Raw genomic sequence first — 24241 nt, forward strand, 5'->3', positions numbered from 1 at the left:
ACTAAAATTAAAATATAATTCAAATAAATAATGAGGTTTTCTATCATCCTACTGGAGGTATAGATTACACCTCACATTCCAGTGTTCTTAATGGAGGTGTAGATTACACCTCACATTCCTGTGTTCTTAATGGAGGTGTAGATTACACCTCACATTACAGTGTTCTTAATGGAGGTGTAGATTACATCTCACATTCCTGTATTCCTAATGGAGGTGTAGATTACATCTCACATTACAGTTTTCCTAATAGAGGTGTAGATTACATCTCACATTACAGTGTTCCTAATAGAGGTGTAGATTACATCTCACATTACAGTGTTCCTAATAGAGGTGTAGATTACATCTCACATTCCAGTGTTCTTGATGGAGGTGTAGATTACATCTCACATTAGTGTTCCTAATGGAGGTGTAGATTACATCTCACATTCCAGTGTTCCTAATGGAGGTGTAGATTACATCTCACATTGCAGTGTTCCTAATGGAGGTGTAGATTACATCTCACATTCCAGTGTTCCTAATGGAGGTGTAGATTACATCTCACATTGCAGTGTTCCTAATGGAGGTGTAGATTACATCTCACATTACAGTGTTAGAATTTGTAAACAAGGCTGCATGGGATTTATGTCTATGTGACTCTGTGCAGCCAATGGCAATGTCTGCTTTAGTTGATAATGCAGAAAGCCTGTTGTGTATTTGACAGCTCTAACACAGTTCCACCTCAGACACCGTCAAAGCAACTACTGCTATGTGGATGTCGGCAAAAGCAGATCTGATTGAATAGAGCCCCTATTCACATTATGACCAAAGACACTACTGTTGTGTATTTACTTAAAGGGGCAATCAGCAGTTGCTACATCCATTTTTGGATTTATACATTTACAATATGTACCCATTTATTCTTGAAGAATATAACTTATAAATGGATCGTAAGCTTAGTTCAACATGTGTATCCCATCAGAACCCAAAATATAATGTTTTATGACAATGTTTTGTAAATAAAGTAATTGTAAACAAACACTGTATAGCCTAACAACATGATTAAAACTACAAGTTTCATATCATGGCTGGTCAGTCCTTGCATCCATAGCCCTGTCTTTGAATTTGAGAGAGGTTACTTTTCTCCAGCCCCATCTCCCTGCTTTGTAAGGAAACAGTGTCGGGAGTAGGCTTTGTTATTGTTTTAACTGCTGATTGCCTCTTTAACCAGTGAGGTGTTTGGATAGAATGAATAACTTGTTATGATGCTTTACACCCATCCCTGTCTCTCTGAGGTTTGACCAGACAGGGCACGGGGTAAATGATTTTCTCAAGCGCCTGAATAAATACCTCAACACGCTCATGCTGAGTCATGAGGAGTCACACCACTACAGCAAGCAAATAACAAATCATAAAAGGAATGCAGAAAACCAAAACAATATCAATAGATTTCAAAACATCCACTGTGACCCCTGGCTTTTGCCTATCGGGGGTCGCGCATAAAGTGTCTCAGAGCAGGAGAGCTGATCTTTTTTAATACGATTATGGAGATGGATGACCTGTTCCTAGATCAGCACCTTTACTCGTCGTGATGTGTGTTTTGTCCTATATTATTATTTTATTTATTTACATTTTTTAAAATCGCAGCAAGTCCCGCAGGAGGCCTTTTGTCTTTTCAAATCAAATCAAATAAAAGGAAATTGGTCGAAATGCTTGTGCTTCTAGTTCCGACAGTGCAGTAATATCTAACAAATCATCTAACTAATTCACAACGACTCCCTTGGTTAGAGCGTTGGACTAGTAACTGAAATGTTGCAAGTTCAAATCCCCGAGCTGACAAGGTACAAATCTGTCGTTCTGCCCCTGAACAGGCAGTTAACCCACTGTTCCCAGGCCGTCATTGAAAATAAGAATTTGTTCTTAACTGACTTGCCTGGTTAAATAAAGGTCAAATAAAAAATTTAAAAAATACACACAAGTGTAGAGGGATGAATAAGATGGCCAACGGCCATCAATGTAAATAAGAATTTGTTCTTATCTGACTTGCCTATTAAATAAAGAATAAACTAACTCTGAGAAACATTCCGAATATTGGCCCTGAAATAACCGAATAGGTGAGATTCATAGCATTTCAAATGGGTTTAGGGTAGTCCCTGCCATGTTGCTTACACCTATCCAGTTCTTTGAGATCTGCAAAGTATACCAAAGTGGTAGGAGATAAGGAAATGTTTTAGGGCACATTTGGCCTTCAATGCCTACAAATAAGTAGCACAGGAGAAACTTGCAATATGAAACTTGCAAACCAAAACAGCACAGCCATTGGTCCATGTGGTCACACTGTGATTAGATAACCTCAACGTCAATCAACCATATTGTCCAATGAGAGTGGTAGCATCAACGAACGCCTATCACTCTACCGATAATCATTGGCCAGTCAAATGTCGATCATCAACAAAAACGTGCCCTCCTCTTTTAACCTCAATGACACTCCGTGCGAGATCATTAGTCGACCGTATTGACGTAAAACACGAATCACCCTCAATTATTGGCTATTTTAACTGTCAGTTCCTGTCAATCTCGCTGAACGTCCAATGAGAAGCCCCGACTCGCTCATTATTCCTCCTGCTTATTGGTACGCGCGAGTCACGTGATGTTTGTGCTCCGCTCGGTAGAGTTGTGTACAGAGGGAGAAGGGGACTGATTGCTAGCTAACGATTAAAGAAACGGGGTTGAACGTGGAAACATTTCACACGGTGGGCTTCCTTTCCTAAACGCGTACATTGGATACCTGTTTGTGACGAAGAGGCCTGGACCGGCCGTTTTCAAACAGAACCAACGTACATTTACGCTTGTATTGTAGCTAACCATCGCGCCGTGTAGCCACAGCACAACACAGCAGCGCCAGTCGGAGCCCGTCTCCAAAACAAGAATGGGGTCTAGGTCCACAGCACCGTTTAGGTAAAGTGACCTTTGGTTGTGTTTTCTAAATGGCAAATTTCACGAATTACCAAGAAAGCAAAGCGGCTATGTTGTTAGTGGAGACGCAACAGAGGGGCATCGGGACAAAACCAGCGGCAGCCAATGATGGAGACAGCTCGGTCGGGGAACCCCCTTCCCCGTTATTGAATATCGGTGGTGTCGGGGCCAGCGGAGCTCGTTTCCATCAGCACTTGCCGCCCTCCAGCCACCATCACTACCCCCAGAGCTCGCTGCCCAAAGGACAACAACACCCGCTGTCGCACCACTACCAGGCGGCGACGGAGCATCATCTCTCTGTTGAAAACATCACGGAGTCCCCGGTAAGGAAAGCCTCGTCATCATCTTTGAACCTGGTACAGCAGGACCCCGCTTCTAGCCACCACGCACTCGCTGCGTCGGTAAACGCGGCGTCGGCCGCGATACAACTAGCCGCGAATGCTAATGTTAGCGTGGCTACCTCAGAAGGTGTAGTGGACGACATTCAGAAGTGTGGCTATCTGCGGAAACAGAAACACGGCCACAAGAGGTTTTTCGTGCTGAGGGCGGCCAGCCACCTAGGCCTCAGTCGGTTGGAGTACTATGACAGCGAGAAAAAATTCCGTAACAGTCTGCGGTCTGCTGCTGCGGCAGCTGCAAACGGTACGGTCGCCCCTTCTCCCCCGAAAAGGGTGATCTATCTGTATCAGTGTTTCACTGTCAACAAACGAGCAGATTCCAAAAACAAACACCTCATAGCCCTCTACACTAAGGATGAATACTTTGCTATTGTAGCTGAAAACGAGCAGGAACAAGATGACTGGTATGTAGCGCTGAGTGAACTGATGAGTGAGGGGAAAAAGGGGCATCTAGACTCGGACGAGTTGGATGATGGCTACGGTACCGTCACACCAGGTACGGTTTTCAAAGAGGTGTGGCAGGTGAACGTGAAACCCAAAGGGCTGGGTCAGACCAAGAACCTCACAGGTGTGTATCGTTTATGCCTCTCTACTAAAACTATCCACCTGGTCAAACTAAACTCTGAGACGCCATGTGTCAACCTTCAGCTGATGAACATCAGACGCTGTGGACACTCAGAAAGCTTCTTCTTCATGGAGGTGGGTCGGTCATCCTCTATAGGCCCTGGGGAGATATGGATGCAGGTAGATGACTCTGTAGTGGCCCAGAACATGCATGAGACCATCCTGGAGACCATGAAGGCTCTGAAGGCCTTTGCTGAGATCCGCCCCAGGAGCAAGAGCCAATCTTCTGGCTCCAACCCCATCGCTTTTATCACCACCCGCCGTCACCTAGGTAACCTGCCTCCGAGCCAGACAGGTCTCCAGCGCCGCTCCAGGACTGAGTCGGTGGTTGGGACGCCGCCGTCGAGTAAGAGCTCTGGCGCCAGCGGCTATCGCTTCCGAACATCGAGCGAGGGTGAGGGGACGATGAACCGGCCATTCCGATCCGTTACCGGCAGCCTGATCCACCTGAACACTGCCCGGATACACCTGGGGCGCCAGGAGGGCGGGGTAGGGGCAGGGAATACCGGGAGCACCGGGGTTGTAGGGCGCTACGCCAGGGCACTACCAGGGTCCACCTACCACGCCCGCTCCGCCTCTCTCCCCGTCTCCCACTTTCCCTCCACCACCTCCCCCGTCAGCGTGTCCAGCAGCAGCGGGCATGGCTCCGTCTCCGATACCCTTACCCGGCCCTCCTCAGCGTCCATCTGCGGTTCCCCCTCGGACGGAGGCTTCAACTCCTCAGACGAGTACGGCTCCAGCCCTGGGGACTTCCGCTACTTCAGGGTTCGGAGTAACACACCTGATTCCCTTGGCAACACCCCACCAATCAGAGAAGAGAACTGCATGAGCGACTACATGGCCATGGGCTGGCACCGTGAGGTGTTTGGAGCCGCCAGCGGTGGAGGGAGTAGCTCTGGCAGTGCGGAGACGCCCAACCGGGACGAGAGCACGTCGACGGATGACGACAGGTCCCTGAGGAGACGTACCCACTCATTCACGCGGCCCGGGGGTCAGGGAGGTGTTGCCGGCGGCAACAGTGGTGTGACGGTGTACCAGAAGATGACCCAGACCACCTTCTCGCTGGACGAGTCGGTGTCCGTGGGAGAGTCCCTGTCTCTCGGCCGCACCGACAGCATCACCCAGCCTTCCTCCTCTTCTTCTTCCCTCCGCTCTGACTACAGCTCCTGCTCCGAGCACAGCCAGGGCCGACCCCCTCCTTTTTCGGCCAAGGAGGACAGCGGCTACATGCCCATGTTGTGTGGGGTGGCAGCCTCACCCTGTGATGCACCGGACTACATGCCTATGCAACCCAGCTCCCCCTCTCTTCACCACCACCATCCCCAGCACTCCCACTCTCCCCAGGCCCCCCGCTCAGCCCAACAGCCCACAGACCCCCGTGGCTACATGATGATGCTACCAGGGGGGCGGAACTCCTCTTCCCCAGTCCAGGCCTCCCCCAGCTCCCACAGCAGTAGCAGTAACATGGGTCTGGGTGGAGGTAGTGTCAGTAGTTCTGGTAGTATAGTGGAGCGGCCCGAGAATGGAGAGTACATGGACATGTCGTACAGCAGTAGCGGAGGAGGTGGAGGGGACGCGGCAGGGGGACGGAAGTTCTCCAACGAGGGGGGATACTACGCACTGAGCAACCCTGAAGGGAGAGACCCCAAATCATACAACTACAGCCCCTACTTCTCCCTGCCTCGCTCCTACAAGGCCCCCGCTGCGAGAGAGAGGGAACAGAGAGAGAGGGAACAGAGAGAGAGGGAACAGAGAGAGAGGGAACAGAGAGAGAGGGAACAGAGAGAGAGGGAACAGAGAGAGAGGGAACAGAGAGAGAGGGAACAGAGAGAGAGGGAACAGAGAGAGAGGGAACAGAGAGAGAGGGAACAGAGAGAGAGGGAACAGAGAGCGCATGATGAGTATGTACCCATGAGCTCCCCGGCAAAACCAGTCTACTCCCAGGTTGCTACCGGCAACGTCGGCGAGAGGGGCGTGACGACGAGGGGTGTTGGTAGTGGGGGGTCTGACACCCCTCACATCCTCCCTCACGGCTACCCGCCCCCTCCGTACGGGGTGCACCACCAAGCGGCTAACGGTGACCGTCGGACGACCCCGGTCCGGCCCAACCGCCTCCCCCTAGGGCGCCGCAGCTTCCACGGGTCACTGAGGGTCAGCGAGCCGGACGCCGCTGAGGTACTCTCCAGCCCTGGAGAGTACATCAACATCGAGTTTGGGGGCCGCTACGGACCCCCAACGGCCTGCCCCCTCTCTGCCCAGGATGGCTCACCCTCGGTGGGATCTGCTGAGCAGCGCAACTCCCCTCCCCACCCCTATCCTCAGAACCAGGACTATATGAGTGTAGAGGTGGGGGGTGGGGGTGATGATGGAGGACGCCTGGCTAAGAACAAGTCTCCCAGACCCTCACTGGTGGCTCCCTGGAACCCACCCAGCTACATCCGACCTCTTGCCGCTGGGGCCTCCGTGAGTGGGGCCCCTGGTTCTTCTGGAGCTCGATGGCGGACGGGGACAGATGACTACACAGATATGACCTTTAACCTCAGCAGTGGTGAGGAGTCGCGGGGGTTACGGAGTAGTCCCACGGCCATGCTGCAGCACCTGTGTTTGATGGAGAGCTGCTACCCCCCCACCTTAACCCCCACCTCTGCCTCCCCTCCCTCCTCCAGCCCCCAGCTTGAGCCCATCAAGGTGGTACGTGCGGACCCCCAGGGGCGACGCCGACACAGCTCCGAAACGTTTTCCTCATCCTCCACCTCCGGAGGAGTCGGAGCCACAAGCTCCAGCACCAACCCCAACCCCTCCTCGGGCTCTGCCAACCCCTCGGCCCTCAACGTAGCTCATCTGGCCGAGAGCTCCAAGTGGACCGGCTCTGGCTCCTTTGACAGTGTGTGGATGTGTGTTGAGGGGGTAGGGGGGGACTCGGCCGGTCTCCCTGCCCGTCCAGGGCCTTCTGATCTGGGCATTGCCTCAGCCTCATCTGTGTGTCCTCCTGGGGGTCGGATGTGCAGGAACATGTCTGTGGGGTATCAGAACGGACTCAACTACATCGCCCTGGAGCTGAGAGAGGACCGGGACTCTAACCCTCTACCCGTACCCCAGCAGCAGCAGGGAGGCACCGGGCATGGTACCGGGGTGACCCCCAACGCCCCCCAAGCCAGTAACCTGACTGTGCCAGTAGCAGAGGACAACAGAGCCTATGGCAGTATAGACTTAATCAAGTCAGACAGGATGACTTCCACGTCCAAGGGTGAGTGACAGAGGGATTGTGGGGGGGGGGCATACGTGTGTCTGTCTACATGCATGTGTCTGTGAGGCTTGGGCGGTATACCGTATACTGGGGTATTTGGAAATAGCTACAGGATGGTTTTTCAATACCGTCGATACTGTTGAAACAATTTCTTTTAAGTTTTTCTATACATTTTAATATTTGTATCTACTTTTTAAAGTAAATACCAGCGGTCAACTTGTGCAACGTGTTAAGGAGATAAAGCAGATGCCGTTCTTCATTTCACCTGTCACATTATTTAACGTTATGAAGTTTACCGTAGTTCCCCAGAACAGTTGAGCCAGTCAGGTGTTTGTTTGTGAAGAGCACAATGGGAGAAAGCCAGAACAGGTGAGTCAGTCAGGTGTTTGTTTGTAAAGAGCACAATGGGAGAAAGCCTGAGCAGGTGAGCCAGTCAGGTGTTTGTTTGTTAAGAGCACAATGGGAGAAAGCCTGAGCAGGTGAGTCAGTCAGGTGTTTGTTTGTAAAGAGCACAATGGGAGAAAGCCTGAGCAGGTGAGCCAGTCAGGTGTTTGTTTGTTAAGAGCACAATGGGAGAAAGAGAACAGGTGAGCCAGTCAGGTGTTTGTTTGTAAAGAGCACAATGGGAGAAAGAGAACAGTTGAGTCAGTCAGGTGTTTGTTTGTTAAGAGCACAATGGGAGAAAGAGCAGTTGAGCCAGTCAGGTGTTTGTTTGTTAAGAGCACAATGGGAGAAAGAGAACAACCAGTCAGGTGTTTGTTTGTAAAGAGCACAATGGGAGAAAGAGAACAGTTGAGCCAGTCAGGTGTTTGTTTGTAAAGAGCACAATGGGAGAAAGAGAACAGTTGAGTCAGTCAGGTGTTTGTTTGTGAAGTGCACAATGGGAGAAAGAGAACAGTTGAGCCAGTCAGGTGTTTGTTTGTAAAGAGCACAATGGGAGAAAGAGAACAGTTGAGCCAGTCAGGTGTTTGTTTGTAAAGAGCACAATGGGAGAAAGAGAACAGTTGAGCCAGTCAGGTGTTTGTTTGTAAAGAGCACAATGGGAGAAAGAGCAGGTGAGCCAGTCAGGTGTTTGTTTGTAAAGAGCACAATGGGAGAAAGCCGGAGCAGGTGAGCCAGTCAGGTGTTTGTTTGTAAAGAGCACAATGGGAGAAAGAGAACAGTTGAGCCAGTCAGGTGTTTGTTTGTAAAGAGCACAATGGGAGAAAGCCTGAGCAGGTGAGCCAGTCAGGTGTTTGTTTGTAAAGAGCACAATGGGAGAAAGCCTGAGCAGGTGAGCCAGTCAGGTGTTTGTTTGTAAAGAGCACAATGGGAGAAAGCCTGAGCAGGTGAGCCAGTCAGGTGTTTGTTTGTTAAGAGCACAATGGGAGAAAGCCTGAGCAGGTGAGCCAGTCAGGTGTTTGTTTGTTAAGAGCACAATGGGAGAAAGCCTGAGCAGGTGAGCCAGTCAGGTGTTTGTTTGTTAAGAGCACAATGGGAGAAAGAGAACAGGTGAGCCAGTCAGGTGTTTGTTTGTAAAGAGCACAATGGGAGAAAGCCTGAGCAGGTGAGCCAGTCAGGTGTTTGTTTGTTAAGAGCACAATGGGAGAAAGCCTGAGCAGGTGAGCCAGTCAGGTGTTTGTTTGTTAAGAGCACAATGGGAGAAAGAGAACAGGTGAGCCAGTCAGGTGTTTGTTTGTAAAGAGCACAATGGGAGAAAGAGAACAGTTGAGTCAGTCAGGTGTTTGTTTGTTAAGAGCACAATGGGAGAAAGCCTGAGCAGGTGAGCCAGTCAGGTGTTTGTTTGTTAAGAGCACAATGGGAGAAAGAGAACAGGTGAGCCAGTCAGGTGTTTGTTTGTAAAGAGCACAATGGGAGAAAGCCTGAGCAGGTGAGCCAGTCAGGTGTTTGTTTGTTAAGAGCACAATGGGAGAAAGCCTGAGCAGGTGAGTCAGTCAGGTGTTTGTTTGTAAAGAGTACAATGGGAGAAAGCCTGAGCAGGTGAGTCCAGCTGTGTATTGACAGGGGTCTTGTTTTAAATGGAAAGTTAATTGGTGTTTTGCTTCAATAGAGTGATCAGGGATGTGCAACTGTAGTTTTCCTTCACACAAAATACATTAGTGCAACTCATTCAGCAGAAAACGGATTCCTTTTCATCGGATGACAGCAGAAGTGTAACGTTATTTGGCTGCCAGCCACACAAGTAGGCTAAATGAGTTTACAGTGAAAAAGCAAGGTATGTTTTGCAACAACGATGCATGGCCATCATATTAAAGTTCATCATAGAATGTAGCCAGCTACATTTCCTCATGTTTTTCTTCAAGGTGAACTAGCATTCTACCAGAGAACAGTAGCTACACATCTGTCAGAGACCTGTTTGCTGATAGTTCGTGGAGAAGTGCAACAGAAGCACAAAGTTAGTCTGATCCCGAGGAGAAATTACAATAAGAAGCATTTTAGTTCTGTGTTTACAAAATGCAGCAAGATATCTCTTGTGTTGTTTAATTATTTTTTTCCTGTCTGGAAAAACGAATAATTCTGCATGAACTAGCTATCTAGTTATCTAAGTTAAGTGGCTGACTTAATAAGGTGAAGGGGCATCATCATATTGTGTTTTAAAAAAGATTTTTTTTTTTTTACGTGTTCAATAAGTCCCAGCCCTTTGGATGAGTTATCTGTACAGCTGCCACTGCTCTCTTTTCATTCTCTTGCATTTTTTCCTCTCTTCTCTGTTGTCCGTCTGTTTGCTCCTCCCACATTTTCTGTGAGCGGAGCAGGCAGGGCCGTTGCCATAGCGACTCCAGACTCCACACAGGCGCAGCGTGTCTGCTACTATAGAGCCAGTACTGTTCATTTGCACAATTTCTCTCCTTCACATTCGCTTGTAAATGTCCAAACTCACCAAAAAGAACATTCGGTTGCTCCTACCTATATATGTATAACTAACTATATGTGCTGGACTGCCTGTCTATGCAATTTGGTTATTTTTTTTCCGTATGTCCTCGTTAGCATAGTTAGCTAGCAGCTTACATGGAAATTCGCTATTACATGTGCTAATTTTGTTAGCATTCTGATAGACACCAAATGGGTTTATACTAAGCTGGTAATACAGTAAATCCCAGGGTAGAGAACACTAGTCTGTGTGTGCGCGTGCCGGCCCTCCAGTTGTCGGCATGCCCTGCAGTGCAAAAGGTAATAATAAGAGAGGGATTCTCACCTACTGTACTCCACACACTTCATTGACCCAGGTCCTGGCCATTGTGCCAAGGTGGGTCAAACAGTACCTATGGTAACTATGGAGAAACCTTGACCTGCAGTTGCCCGTGTGTGTGTTTCCACGAGAGAGAGTGTGAGTGTGTTTGTACACTGCATTGACTCCTTGCTGCCCTCCTGGGCGAGGTTCTTCCTTAGTTTTGTTCCATTGGAAAACCAACACTCCGTTTTTGGGTGTCGTGTGGAGATGTGTGTGGTTTTCCATAGAAAAACCAACTTTTCTCCAATAAAGCTTGTCACTGTTTGAAGTGTTTCCACTGTCATACTAGTGTATGTGTGTGTGAAGTCATGCAGAGGGTCTTTGATGTGCTCTAATTGGCCCAGTGTGTCGGGGCACCACAGCAATAGAACAGAGCCACAGGAAATGCACCACTATAACAGGAATAAACTTCCTGTGGCCTGCCTTCAGCAGCCAGCCAGGCCCATTTCAGCGCACCTTCTGAAACAGGGAAGTAGGCTACTGGGTCCTGTTCGTTTGGGCATGCTGTAGCAAAACCTTTTTACATAGAGTAGCGAGTGTTAGCTAGCTAGCTGTGCCCTTTCCTATCCCACATCCAAGGCCTCCTTCATAGTGTGACAGTGTGAGCCTACTAGTTGTCTTGGTCTTGGAGCTGAGTTAAGGTCCTGTAGTAGAGATTGCTGAGAGTGTGAGCTAGCTGCTGCTGAGAGCGTGAGCTAGCTACCCTTTCCTATTTCACATCTATATTTACTGCTTTATTTTCAGACTGACAGTTATTTATGAGCTGGGTCTAGCAGTAGGCATGTGTGTGCTTCATCCCAAATTGTACCCTGAGCCCTGGTCAAAAGTAGTGCACTGTGTAGGGAATAGGGTGCCATTTGGGACACAGAATGTGTACTGGCCCTAACGCAGGAAGGTGCACAGGCAACTGGATCGCCTTTCGTGTGTGTGTGTGTGTGTGTGTGTGTGTGTGTGTGTGTGTGTGTGTGTGTGTGTGTGTGTGTGTGTGTGTGTGTGTGTGTGTGTGTGTGTGCGAGCATGTTTGGTGTTGAACCTGAACTCTCTCTGATGTAAATACATACACACAGATGTTAAATATAATCTCAATATGTTAAATCAATTTTAATGTTTTAGTACAATGTAGATTATACTGCTGTCATGAATTGATTTATTGCTGTATAATAAGTTGCTATGACACATACAACAGGTAATCAACAAGGGACTATGCGTTCTATGGAAAAAATCATGAATGACGCGGAAGGTTTGTTCCACGACGTTCTAGCGAAGTGGAACTGACCTTCCACAGTTGCATTGTTTTCCAGAGAATGCATAGATTTCCAAGTTATAATTTGAAATGTGTTAATTTGTCAGTAGAAATGTGTTCAACATCCACTGAAGTAGCTAACAAGTCTACTTGCTGCACCCTCGACAACCACTGTGATTATTATTATTTGACCCTGCTGGTCATTTATGAACGTTTGAACATCTTGGCCATGTTCTGTTATAATCTCCACCTGGCACAGCCAGAAGACTGGCCACCCCTTAGAGCCTGGTTCCTCTCTAGGTTTCTTCCTAGGTTTTGGCCTTTCTAGGGAGTTCTTCCTAGCCACCGTGCTTCTATACCTGCATTGCTTGCTGTTTGGGGTTTTAGGCTGGGTTTCTGTACAGCACTCTGTGACATCAGTTGATGTAAGAAGGGCTTTATAAATACATTTGATTGATTGATTTAAAATGTGATACTAGATGGCTACAGTAGTTGCTGTGGTAACCAAACAGACTTGCTAGTTCAGCTCACCAAACCATCAGTCCTAGCTTGCTATTATGAAAAATCAAATTCAACAATACCAATACTGTTTTCAATCTGACTTTTGCTTTCAAAAGAAGCTCAAACAAAACATACCATGCGTTATAGGGAAATAATGCATGCTCTAGAACACCAATCAGAAAGGAGTATTCAACAATGCCATGGCATAAGATGATGTAAGACTTGCATACTAATACTACTGTAACAGCAAGTGCTTCAAGTAGTGTTATCAGCCATTTCCATGGCAATGTAGTTTCATTCGGCCTATATCGACTTGTGTGTTAGTGTGTCCTTTGTTACTCATAGGTAAACGCCTCCTTTCTGAGTCAAAGCCAGGGTGTTTTCTCATGTAGGAGTATATTAGCCTCGTGGCTAACAGGCTAGCTAGCTGTTTACTGTTGTAAAGTGTGTGTGTACTATGGTAAGCCTGAATGTTTTCTCATATTCTCTAGGATTGGGATCATCAACTAGATTCAGCCGCGGGCCGATTTTTATTTTGTATTTTTCTTGAACGGATAGTTGGTGGGGCGGGAATGGTCACGTGTCTCTATTGTTCGTGGGAATACTGATTTCCTGGTGCTTTTATAGTCTCGTGTCCAACAATATAAAAACAATAATAATCATGTCATTCTAAAATCACTCGTGGGCCATCCTGCTGTAGGATGTTGGATGACTGTGTGATAGTTGTAGGAATGTGTGTGTTACTGTGTGTGTGTTACTCTACTGTAGTGTGTGTTACTCTACTGTAGTGTGTGTGTGTTACTCTACTGTAGTGTGTGTGTGTTACTCTACTGTAGTGTGTGTGTGTTACTCTACTGTAGTGTGTGTGTGTTACTCTACTGTAGTGTGTGTGTGTTACTCTACTGTAGTGTGTGTGTGTGTGTTACTCTACTGTAGTGTGTGTGTGTTACTCTACTGTAGTGTGTGTGTGTTACTCTACTGTAGTGTGTGTGTGTTACTCTACTGTAGTGTGTGTGTGTTACTCTACTGTAGTGTGTGTGTGTTACTCTACTGTAGTGTGTGTGTGTTACTCTACTGTAGTGTGTGTGTGTGTGTTACTCTACTGTAGTGTGTGTGTGTGTGTTACTCTACTGTAGTGTGTGTGTGTGTGTTACTCTACTGTAGTGTGTGTGTGTGTGTTACTCTACTGTAGTGTGTGTGTGTGTTACTCTACTGTAGTGTGTGTGTGTGTTACTCTACTGTAGTGTGTGTGTGTGTTACTCTACTGTAGTGTGTGTGTGTGTGTTACTCTACTGTAGTGTGTGTGTGTGTTACTCTACTGTAGTGTGTGTGTGTGTGTTACTCTACTGTAGTGTGTGTGTGTGTGTGTTACTCTACTGTAGTGTGTGTGTGTGTGTTACTCTACTGTAGTGTGTGTGTGTGTGTTACTCTACTGTAGTGTGTGTGTGTGTGTGTTACTCTACTGTAGTGTGTGTGTGTGTGTGTTACTCTACTGTAGTGTGTGTGTGTTACTCTACTGTGTGTGTGTGTGTTACTCTACTGTGTGTGTGTGTGTTACTCTACTGTGTGTGTGTGTGTGTTACTCTACTGTAGTGTGTGTGTGTTACTCTACTGTAGTGTGTGTGTGTTACTCTACTGTAGTGTGTGTGTTACTCTACTGTAGTGTGTGTTACTCTACTGTAGTGTGTGTTACTCTACTGTAGTGTGTGTGTTACTCTACTGTAGTGTGTGTGTGTGTTACTCTACTGTAGTGTGTGTGTGTGTGTGTTACTCTACTGTAGTGTGTGTGTGTGTGTGTTACTCTACTGTAGTGTGTGTGTGTGTGTGTTACTCTACTGTAGTGTGTGTGTGTGTGTGTGTGTGTTACTCTACTGTAGTGTGTGTGTTACTCTACTGTAGTGTGTGTGTTACTCTACTGTGTGTGTGTTACTCTACTGTAGTGTGTGTTACTCTACTGTAGTGTGTGTGTTACTCTACTGTGTGTGTGTGTGTTACTCTACTGTAGTGTGTGTTACTCTACTGTAGTGTGTGTTACTCTACTGTGTGTGTGTGTGTGTTACTCTACTGTAGTGTGTGTTACTCTACTGTAGTGTGTGTTACTCTACTGTGTGTGTGTGTGTGTGTGTGTGTGTGTGTGTGTGTGTGTGTGTGTGTGTGTGTGTGTGTTACTCTACTGTGTGTTACTCTACTGTGTGTGTGTGTTACTCTACTGTAGTGTGTGTTACTCTACTGTAGTGTGTGTGTGTGTGTGTGTTACTCTACTGTAGTGTGTGTGTGTGTGTTACTCTACTGTAGTGTGTGTGTGTGTGTGTGTGTGTTACTCTACTGTGTGTGTGTGTTACTCTACTGTGTGTGTGTGTTACTCTACTGTAGTGTGTGTGTGTGTGTGTGTGTGTGTGTTACTCTACTGTAGTGTGTGTGTGTGTGTGTTACTCTACTGTAGTGTGTGTGTGTGTGTTACTCTACTGTAGTGTGTGTGTGTGTGTTACTCTACTGTAGTGTGTGTGTGTGTTACTCTACTGTAGTGTGTGTTACTCTACTGTAGTGTGTGTGTGTGTGTTACTCTACTGTAGTGTGTGTGTGTGTGTGTGTGTGTGTGTGTGTGTGTGTGTGTGTGTGTTACTCTACTGTAGTGTGTGTGTGTTACTCTACTGTAGTGTGTGTGTGTGTGTGTGTGTTACTCTACTGTAGTGTGTGTGTGTTACTCTACTGTAGTGTGTGTGTGTGTGTGTGTGTGTTACTCTACTGTAGTGTGTGTGTGTGTGTTACTCTACTGTGTGTGTGTGTGTGTGTTACTCTACTGTAGTGTTTGTGTGTGTGTTACTCTACTGTAGTGTTTGTGTGTGTGTTACTCTACTGTAGTGTTTGTGTGTGTGTTACTCTACTGTAGTGTTTGTGTGTGTGTTACTCTACTGTAGTGTTTGTGTGTGTGTTACTCTACTGTAGTGTGTGTGTGTGTTACTCTACTGTAGTGTGTGTGTGTTACTCTACTGTGTGTGTGTGTGTGTGTTACTCTACTGTGTGTGTGTGTGTGTGTTACTCTACTGTGTGTGTGTGTGTGTGTTACTCTACTGTGTGTGTGTGTGTGTGTGTTACTCTACTGTGTGTGTGTGTGTGTGTTACTCTACTGTAGTGTGTGTGTGTTACTCTACTGTAGTGTGTTACTCTACTGTAGTGTGTTACTCTACTGTAGTGTGTGTGTGTGTTACTCTACTGTAGTGTGTGTTACTCTACTGTAGTGTGTGTGTGTGTTACTCTACTGTAGTGTGTTACTCTACTGTAGTGTGTGTGTGTGTGTGTTACTCTACTGTAGTGTGTGTGTGTGTGTGTTACTCTACTGTAGTGTGTGTGTGTGTGTGTGTTACTCTACTGTAGTGTGTGTGTGTGTGTGTGTTACTCTACTGTAGTGTGTGTGTTACTCTACTGTAGTGTGTGTGTTACTCTACTGTAGTGTGTGTGTGTGTTACTCTACTGTAGTGTGTGTGTGTGACTACTATTCCCTCACTGTATTGCCGTTCCTCCTTGTAGTTTGATCCTCCACAGATGGTCTTGATAAAAGAGCAGGTTTTTACTAGTTTAACGCTCTCCCTATAGGAATGTGATGTTAGCTAAGTTTATTAGCCACACAGACACGGGGACACGGAGAGGGATAATGCAGAGGCAGTTGTTGTTGCTAATGTGTGCGCTGTGTGTGTTTTGGCATTGCTGGCTTCTCAATGGACACACACACTTGCTTTCTCTCGCTCTCCTTTTGTCCTTCTGAATTTCTAATTCAATAGGCCTATTTAGGGTGTGTGTGTGTCGGAGAAATTGTATTTTCACTGAACAAAAAATATAAATGCAACAATTCCAATGATTTTACTGAGTTACAGTTCATATAAGGAAATCGGTCAATTGAAATACATTCATTAGGCCCTAATATGGATTTCACATGACTGGGCAGGGGAGCAGCCATGGGTGGCCCTGGGAGGGCATGGGCCCACCCACTGGAAAACACGGAGGGCAATGTTGCTCTCTGTAGCAGTTTCTCTCTGTAGGAGGGCAATGTTGCTCTCTGTAGCAGTTTCTCTCTGTAGCGGTTTCTCTCTCTGTAGCAGTTTCTCTCTGTGTAGCAGTTTCTCTCTGTGTAGCGGTTTCTCTCTGTGTAGCGGTTTCTCTCTGTGTAGCGGTTTCTCTCTGTGTAGCGGTTTCTCTCTGTGTAGCGGTTTCTCTCTGTGTAGCGGTTTCTCTCTGTGTAGCGGTTTCTCTCTGTGTAGCGGTTTCTCTCTGTGTAGCGGTTTCTCTCTGTGTAGCGGTTTCTCTCTGTGTAGCGGTTTCTCTCTGTGTAGCGGTTTCTCTCTGTGTAGCGGTTTCTCTCTGTGTAGCGGTTTCTCTCTGTGTAGCGGTTTCTCTCTGTGTAGCGGTTTCTCTCTGTGTAGCGGTTTCTCTCTGTGTAGCGGTTTCTCTCTGTGTAGCGGTTTCTCTCTCTGTAGCGGTTTCTCTCTCTGTAGCGGTTTCTCTCTCTGTCTGTCTATGTTAAGCCTGTGATTTCCCATGTTTCCTGCATTAGCTTGTTGCAAGCTGTGACGTACTGTGCTGCCAACTCTTTAACGTCAGACCTTAGTTTGATTGTTCTGTGAATGTAGCACTTTTCAGTTTGAATTTAGGGAAGAAGGAATCTTCTATACTGAACAAAAATGGGGAGCCAAGCCCAGCCAATAAGAATCTGTTTTCCCCCACAAAATAACTTTATTACAGCAATACTTGTCTGCCTCTCTCTCTCTCTGCCTGCCTCTCTCTCTCTGCCTGCTTCTGTCTTGTCTGTCTGCCTTTGTCTCTCTCTGTCTCTGTGTCTCTGTGTCTGTCTCTGTCTGTCTCTGTGTGTTAAGCCTGTGATTAGTTGATAATACCATTAGCTGCCTAAGACACAGAGTAGGGGAAGGGGCTAATGCCCGGATTCTACAAATGTATAGGATGCATAAATGTGTCTTGGCCTACAAGGGTTGTCCTCCCGTGGAAATCTAATTAACATAATACAAAACTCCCCGTGGATATCGGTCTGTCTAAGCTAGAGAGATGTTTTTGTTGCATGGCCTGCAACTCAACCCACTGCACCTTCGATGTCGCCCTCCCGCACCTGCTTTAAAAGGAGTGGTGTTTGTCAGACCATGAGACATCCGGTCAAAAGTTTGATTTCTTGATTTAAAAAAAACTATTTTCTACATTGCAGAATAATAGTGAAGACATCAAAACTATGAAATAACACATGGAATCATGTATTAACCTAAAAAGTGTAAACGAATGAAAATATATTTTATTTTTGAGATTCTTCAAATAGCCGCCCTTTGCCTTGATGACAGCTTTGCGTAGAGCTCCTCAAATGTTTTCCTTAGGTAAGGACATGCGTAAGGGGTTTTACGGTAGTTTGAAGGCCTGTACAGCAGAAAGTCTCTGGTTACCATGGAGATGACCTAACTCACTGACTGAACTCTCCTCAAAGAGATCACATTTTAATTTGGGAGATCGCAAAACAGAACTGATACATTCAAGACGGGATAAACAAATATAAAAAATAAAAAAAATATGATAACACATTTCTTTTAGTAAAAAAAAACATTTCTATTACTTTCTAGCACATCAAGCTAACTAACAGGGTAGCCAGCTAGCTTTGTAACCATGGACTGTGTTTCTTCCATTGTGTATCTAAGCAGCTAGCCCGCTAGCTAGCAGCCTAGCTGGTGGAGGTTTTCCTTTTAAAACCAGGCCAGAGGAAAGCAACATTCACCTCCACAAATGCGGTTTACTTTGATGTCCATTTTGAATGAAGCACTTCAGGGTCTCATGGGAACCCTTTAACGTTTTCGCTTAATTGACTTAAAGTTAAGGAAACTTTATGGGAAAAGAGAAGGGGGAAATTCACATTTTAAATCTGTTTCATGTAACTGGGCCCAGACCTTTTGGCAGAGGTCAAATGAAAGGTTACAATAGCCAATGAAAGACTTTTGGTTGCATTTAAAAAAAAAAAAAATCTGGCTTTACATTTACATTACATTTAAGTCATTTAGCAGACGCTCTTATCCAGTGGACATGTTGTATAATGCACCTTTAACAGAAAAACACTGAAATGAAAAAGGAATGACATGTTAAGTAGGCAGGCATCTGAAAAATACCTTTAACGTGATAAATTAGGCTGTTTTTTGAATCCTACACGCACCCTGACACACTGACGGGGTCATGGAGGGTGATAGTACAACGACACTAGTGTGATTTAAGAATGGCTCTTTATGATAGTACTTTGTGGGCATGGCTGGTTTCTAAATGTACTCGCATGCACACAAACACACCTTTCGTTATCTCTCTTTCTGTGTCTCTGTCTCTCTGACTGTCACAGACAGACCCTTATGCCAGTGTTTTTCAAACTTCTCCTCTGGGTCCCTCAGCCGTTCCATGTAATTCAATCTATTCCATAGCTAACGCACCTGATTTCAATTGTCAACTCATCATAAAGCCCTTGAATTAGGGGAGCCAGTTCCGAGCTACAGTGAAATGTCTGGGGGTCCCCAAAGAGAGGCCTTAGGCCAAGTGTAGGGCCCCATAAAAGCTTTATTTATTCATTTTTGCCTGATTCTGTTTTGCTTTTTCCAAGTTGTTTTTTTCTCTGCTTCTGTTATTCCAGGTTTCTGTTATTCCAGGTTTCTGTTATTCCAGGTTTCTGTTTTTCCAGGTTTCTGTTATTCCAGGTTTCTGTTATTCCAGGTTTCTGTTATTCCGGGTTTCTGTTATTCCGGGTTTCTGTTAGTCCGGGTTTCTGTTAGTCCGGGTTTCTGTTAGTCCGGGTTTCTGTTAGTCCGGGTTTCTGTTAGTCCGGGTTTCTGTTAGTCCGGGTTTCTGTTTTTCCGGGTTTCTGTTTTTCCGGGTTTCTGTTTTTCCGGGTTTCTGTTTTTCCAGGTTTCTGTTTTTCCGGGTTTCTGTTTTTCCAGGTTTCTGTTTTTCCAGGTTTCTGTTTTTCCAGGTTTCTGTTTTTCCAGGTTTCTGTTTTTCCAGGTTTCTGTTTTTCCAGGTTTCTGTTATTCCAGGTTTCTGTTATTCCAGGTTTCTGTTATTCCAGGTTTCCGCTCTCAAAAATCACAATTTAATCATTTTTTAAATAGAAAAACAAAAACATTTTGAATCGCATCAGGAGACCACTTTTATGGTCTGGGAAAATATGGAAGAGAATTAGAATTGGAGGTGTATTTCGCCTTTAACCTGTGTGTATTGGTAACTATCCAATACACACAGGTCCAGGTTTGAGGCCGTCATTGTAAATAAGAATTTGATCTTAACTGACTGGCCTGGTTAAGTCAAAAGTTACATTTTAAATGCAAGTGCCGCCACCCAGAGACTGTTGTTTTGGATTACTGTGTTTCTGTAGCGCTCATGTTATTTGCATAGTTTGCAAAACAAGTGGCCACTGGATATCTGTAAATAATCATGTCCTTCTGCCAGGTAAGCAAAGACTACTCTGTAGTTACCATTTATTTGGAAAGGCGTTCCATCAACCTGCAGACGGTTATCAGTAGGATCAACGCTAACAGCTACACAAAGTACTAGACTAGACATACGAGCGTTGCACACAAACAGACGGGGTCATTACCTGTGACCCTTTAGGAAGTGGCAGGAAAATGCCACTTGACATGAATGGCATTACCACTTAAGTGTCATGCATCCCACCATTTTCATCAGGATATTTAGGCTACCTATTGGACTTGAGCCCCTTGGATGGAACTGACCCCAAGTCCCAAACTAGAGGGGGAGGAGGAAGGGTGTAGAAGAGTAGTGTCTAATTGGTCTACAATGTAGCTAATTCCTTCTCCTTCTTTCTCTTCCGCCCGGCTTCAGCAGTCTTCTCAGGTCAACCTATTTCTCTCTCTCTCTCTGTCTGTCTCTGTCTGTCACTCTGTCGCTCTGACTCTCTCTGTCGCTCTGACTCTCTCTGTCGCTCTGACTCTCTCTGTCGCTCTGACTCTCTCTGTCGCTCTGACTCTCTCTGTCGCTCTGACTCTCTCTGTCGCTCTGACTCTCTCTGTCGCTCTGACTCTCTCTGTCGCTCTGACTCTGTCTGTCGCTCTGACTCTGTCTGTCGCTCTGACTCTGTCTGTCGCTCTGACTCTGTCTGTCGCTCTGACTCTGTCTGTCGCTCTGACTCTGACTCTGTCTGTCGCTCTGACTCTGTCTGTCGCTCTGACTCTGTCTGTCGCTCTGACTCTGTCTGTCGCTCTGACTCTGTCTGTCGCTCTGACTCTGTCTGTCGCTCTGACTCTGTCTGTCGCTCTGACTCTGTCTGTCGCTCTGACTCTGTCTGTCGCTCTGACTCTGACTCTGTCTGTCGCTCTGACTCTGTCTGTCTGACTCTGTCTGTCGCTCTGACTCTGTCTGTCGCTCTGACTCTGTCTGTCGCTCTGACTCTGTCTGTCGCTCTGACTCTGTCTGTCGCTCTGACTCTGTCTGACTCTCTCTGTCGCTCTGACTCTCTCTGTCGCTCTGACTCTCTCTGTCGCTCTGACTCTCTCTGTCGCTCTGACTCTCTCTGTCGCTCTGACTCTCTGTCGCTCTGACTCTCTCTGTCGCTCTGACTCTGTCGCTCTGTCGCTCTGACTCGCTCTGTCGCTCTGACTCTCTCTGTCGCTCTGACTCTCTCTGTCGCTCTGACTCGCTCTGTCGCTCTGACTCGCTCTGTCGCTCTGACTCTCTCTGTCGCTCTGCTCTCTGTCGCTCTGACTCGCTCTCTGTCGCTCTCTGTCGCTCTGACTCGCTCTCTGTCGCTCTCTGTCGCTCTGACTCGCTCTCTGTCGCTCTCTGTCGCTCTGACTCGCTCTCTGTCGCTCTCTGTCGCTCTGACTCGCTCTCTGTCGCTCTGACTCTCTCTGTCGCTCTGACTCTCTCTGACTCGCTCTGACGCTCTCTGTCGCTCTGACTCTCTCTGTCGCTCTGACTCGCTCTGTCGCTCTCTGTCTGTCGCTCTGACTGTCTGTCGCTCTCTGTCGCTCTGACTCTGTCTGTCGCTCTGACTCTGTCTGTCGCTCTGACTCTGTCTGTCGCTCTGACTCTGTCTGTCGCTCTGCTCTCTGTCGCTCTGACTCGCTCTCTGACTCTCTGTCTGTCGCTCTGACTCTGTCTGTCGCTCTGACTGTCGCTCTGACTCTGTCTGTCGCTCTGACTCTGTCTGTCGCTCTGACTCTGTCTGTCGCTCTGACTCTGTCTGTCGCTCTGACTCTGTCTGTCGCTCTGACTCTGTCTGTCGCTCTGACTCTGTCTGTCGCTCTGACTCTGTCTGTCGCTCTGACTCTGTCTGTCGCTCTGACTCTGTCTGTCGCTCTGACTCTGTCTGTCGCTCTGACTCTGTCTGTCGCTCTGACTCTGTCTGTCGCTCTGACTCTCTCTGTCGCTCTGACTCTCTCTGTCGCTCTGACTCTGTCTGTCGCTCTGACTCTGTCTGTCGCTCTGACTCTGTCTGTCGCTCTGACTCTGTCTGTCGCTCTGACTCTGTCTGTCGCTCTGACTCTCTGTCGCTCTGACTCTCTCTGTCGCTCTGACTCTCTCTGTCGCTCTGACTCTCTCTGTCGCTCTGACTCTCTCTGTCGCTCTGACTCTCTCTGTCGCTCTGACTCTCTCTGTCGCTCTGACTCTCTGTCGCTCTGACTCTCTGTCGCTCTGTCGCTCTGACTCTCTGTCGCTCTGACTCTCGAACTCGCTCTCTGTCGCTCTCTGACTCTCTCTGTCGCTCTGACTCGCTCTCTGTCGCTCTGACTCGCTCTGTCGCTCTGACTCGCTCTCTGTCGCTCTCTGTCGCTCTGACTCGCTCTCTGTCGCTCTCTGTCGCTCTGACTCGCTCTCTGTCGCTCTCTGTCGCTCTGTCTCGCTCTCTGTCGCTCTGACGCTGACTCGCTCTCTGTCGCTCTGACTCGCTCTGTCGCTCTGACTCGCTCTGTCGCTCTGACTCGCTCTGTCGCTCTGACTCGCTCTGTCGCTCTGACTCGCTCTGTCGCTCTGACTCGCTCTGTCGCTCTGACTCGCTCTGTCGCTCTGTCGCTCTGACTCGCTCTGTCGCTCTGACTCGCTCTGTCGCTCTGACTCTGTCGCTCTGACTCGCTCTGTCGCTCTGACTCGCTCTGTCGCTCTGACTCGCTCTGTCGTTCTGACTCGCTCTGTCGCTCTAGCTCTCTCTGTCGCTCTAGCTCTCTCTGTCGCTCTGTCGCTCTCGCTCTAGCTCTCTGTCGCTCTAGCTCTCTCTGTCGCTCTAGCTCTCTCTGTCGCTCTAGCTCTCTCTGTCGCTCTAGCTCTCTGTCGCTCTAGCTCGCTCTCTGTCGCTCTAGCTCGCGCTCTGTCGCTCTAACTGGCGCTCTGTCGCTCTAACTGGCGCTCTGTCGCTCTAACTGGCGCTCTGTCGCTCTAACTGGCGCTCTGTCGCTCTAACTGGCGCTCTGTCGCTCTAACTGGCGCTCTGTCGCTCTAACTGTCGCTCTGTCGATCTAACTGGCGCTCTGTCGCTCTAACTGGCGCTCTAACTGGCGCTCTCTCGCTCTCTCTGTCTCCCTCCCCTTCTTTGCCAAATAACAGGTAGGGTTCAGGGAGAAACAGATGTGATAGAAAGAGGAAAGCGAGAGGGGCAGAGAAGGGTGAGAGAGATGGGAATTGGAGATAATAGAGAGACCGACAGGACAGTGGCAAAGCTAACTGAAAAGTTTTCCTGTGTTGTACCACAAACAGTAGCTGTCGGCTTACAGGCTAATCAGAGGTACTTAAACTGCAAGCTGATTTTAAAACCTGACCATTAACCTCATACCTAACCCAGGCCTGACCATTAACCTCATACCTAACCCAGACCTGACCATTAACCTCATACCTAACCCAGGCCTGACCATTAACCTCATACCTAACCCAGGCCTGACATTAACCTCATACCTGACCATTAACCTCATACCTGACCATTAACCTCATACCTGACCATTAACCTCATACCTAACCCAGACCTGACCATTAACCTCATACCTGACCATTAACCTCATACCTAACCCAGGCCTGACCATTAACCTCATACCTGACCATTAACCTCATACCCAACCCAACCCAGACCTGACCATTAACCTCATACCCAACCCAACCCAGACCTGACCATTAACCTCATACCTAACCCAGACCTGACCAGGAACGCAACGGGCCGAAAGGGGGAGGGACCTACCTGATTTTAGAACCTGACCATTAACCTCATACCTAACCCAGACCTAACCATTAACCTCATACCCAACCCAGACCTGACAATTAACCTCATACCTAACCCAGACCTGACCATTAACCTCATACCTAACCCAGACCTGACCATTAACCTCATACCTAACCCAGACCTGACCATTAACCTCATACCTAACCATTAACATACCCAACCCAGACCTGACAATTAACCTCATACCCAACCCAGACCTGACAATTAACCTCATACCCAACCCAGACCTGACAATTAACCTCATACCTAACCCAGACCTGACCATTAACCTCATACCTAACCCAGACCTGACCATTAACCTCATACCTAACCATTAACCTCATACCCAACCCAGACCTGACAATTAACCTCATACCCAACCCAGTCAGTTGTGGGAGTCTGAGGAGATTGTTATGGTCAAGGTCAACTGACGTGACAATTAACCGAAGACCTCTGTCCACCTCCTCTCGCTATCTCTGTCTTTCTGTGTCTCCTGTCTCCCCCCCTGTAACAGACAGACAGAAAGCATTAGCCAGCATTCCTGTCTCCCCCCCTCCCCTGTAACAGACAGACAGAAAGCGTTAGCCAGCATTCCTGTCTCCCCCCCTGTAACAGACAGAAAGCGTTAGCCAGCATTCCTGTCTCCCCCTCCCCTGTAACAGACAGATAGGAATGCTGGCTAACGCATTCTGTCTGTCTGTTACAGGAGGGGTGGAGACAGGAATGCTAGCTAACGCTTTCTATCTGTCTGTTACAGGGGGAGATAGGAATGCTGGCTAACGCTTTCTATCTCCCCCTGTAACAGACAGATAGAAAGCGTTAG

At 47.4% G+C, this 24241-nt stretch overlaps 1 protein-coding gene across 1 annotated transcript in view; it reads left to right on the top strand.

Annotated features, from left to right (window-relative positions):
• The first annotated feature begins 2629 nt into the window (after positions 1–2629).
• Positions 2630–24241, top strand: part of LOC124008468 (insulin receptor substrate 1-like) — a 25217-nt gene continuing 3605 nt past the window's right edge. The window contains exon 1 of the mRNA XM_046319763.1: positions 2630–7221. Coding sequence (XP_046175719.1) covers positions 2964–7221 — 4258 coding nt within the window. The 5' untranslated portion in view covers positions 2630–2963. The remainder of the gene's footprint in view (positions 7222–24241) is intronic.

Source organism: Oncorhynchus gorbuscha, linkage group LG21 (genome assembly GCF_021184085.1).
Source record: "Oncorhynchus gorbuscha isolate QuinsamMale2020 ecotype Even-year linkage group LG21, OgorEven_v1.0, whole genome shotgun sequence".
In the NCBI taxonomy this organism is placed as follows: Eukaryota; Metazoa; Chordata; class Actinopteri; order Salmoniformes; family Salmonidae; genus Oncorhynchus; species Oncorhynchus gorbuscha.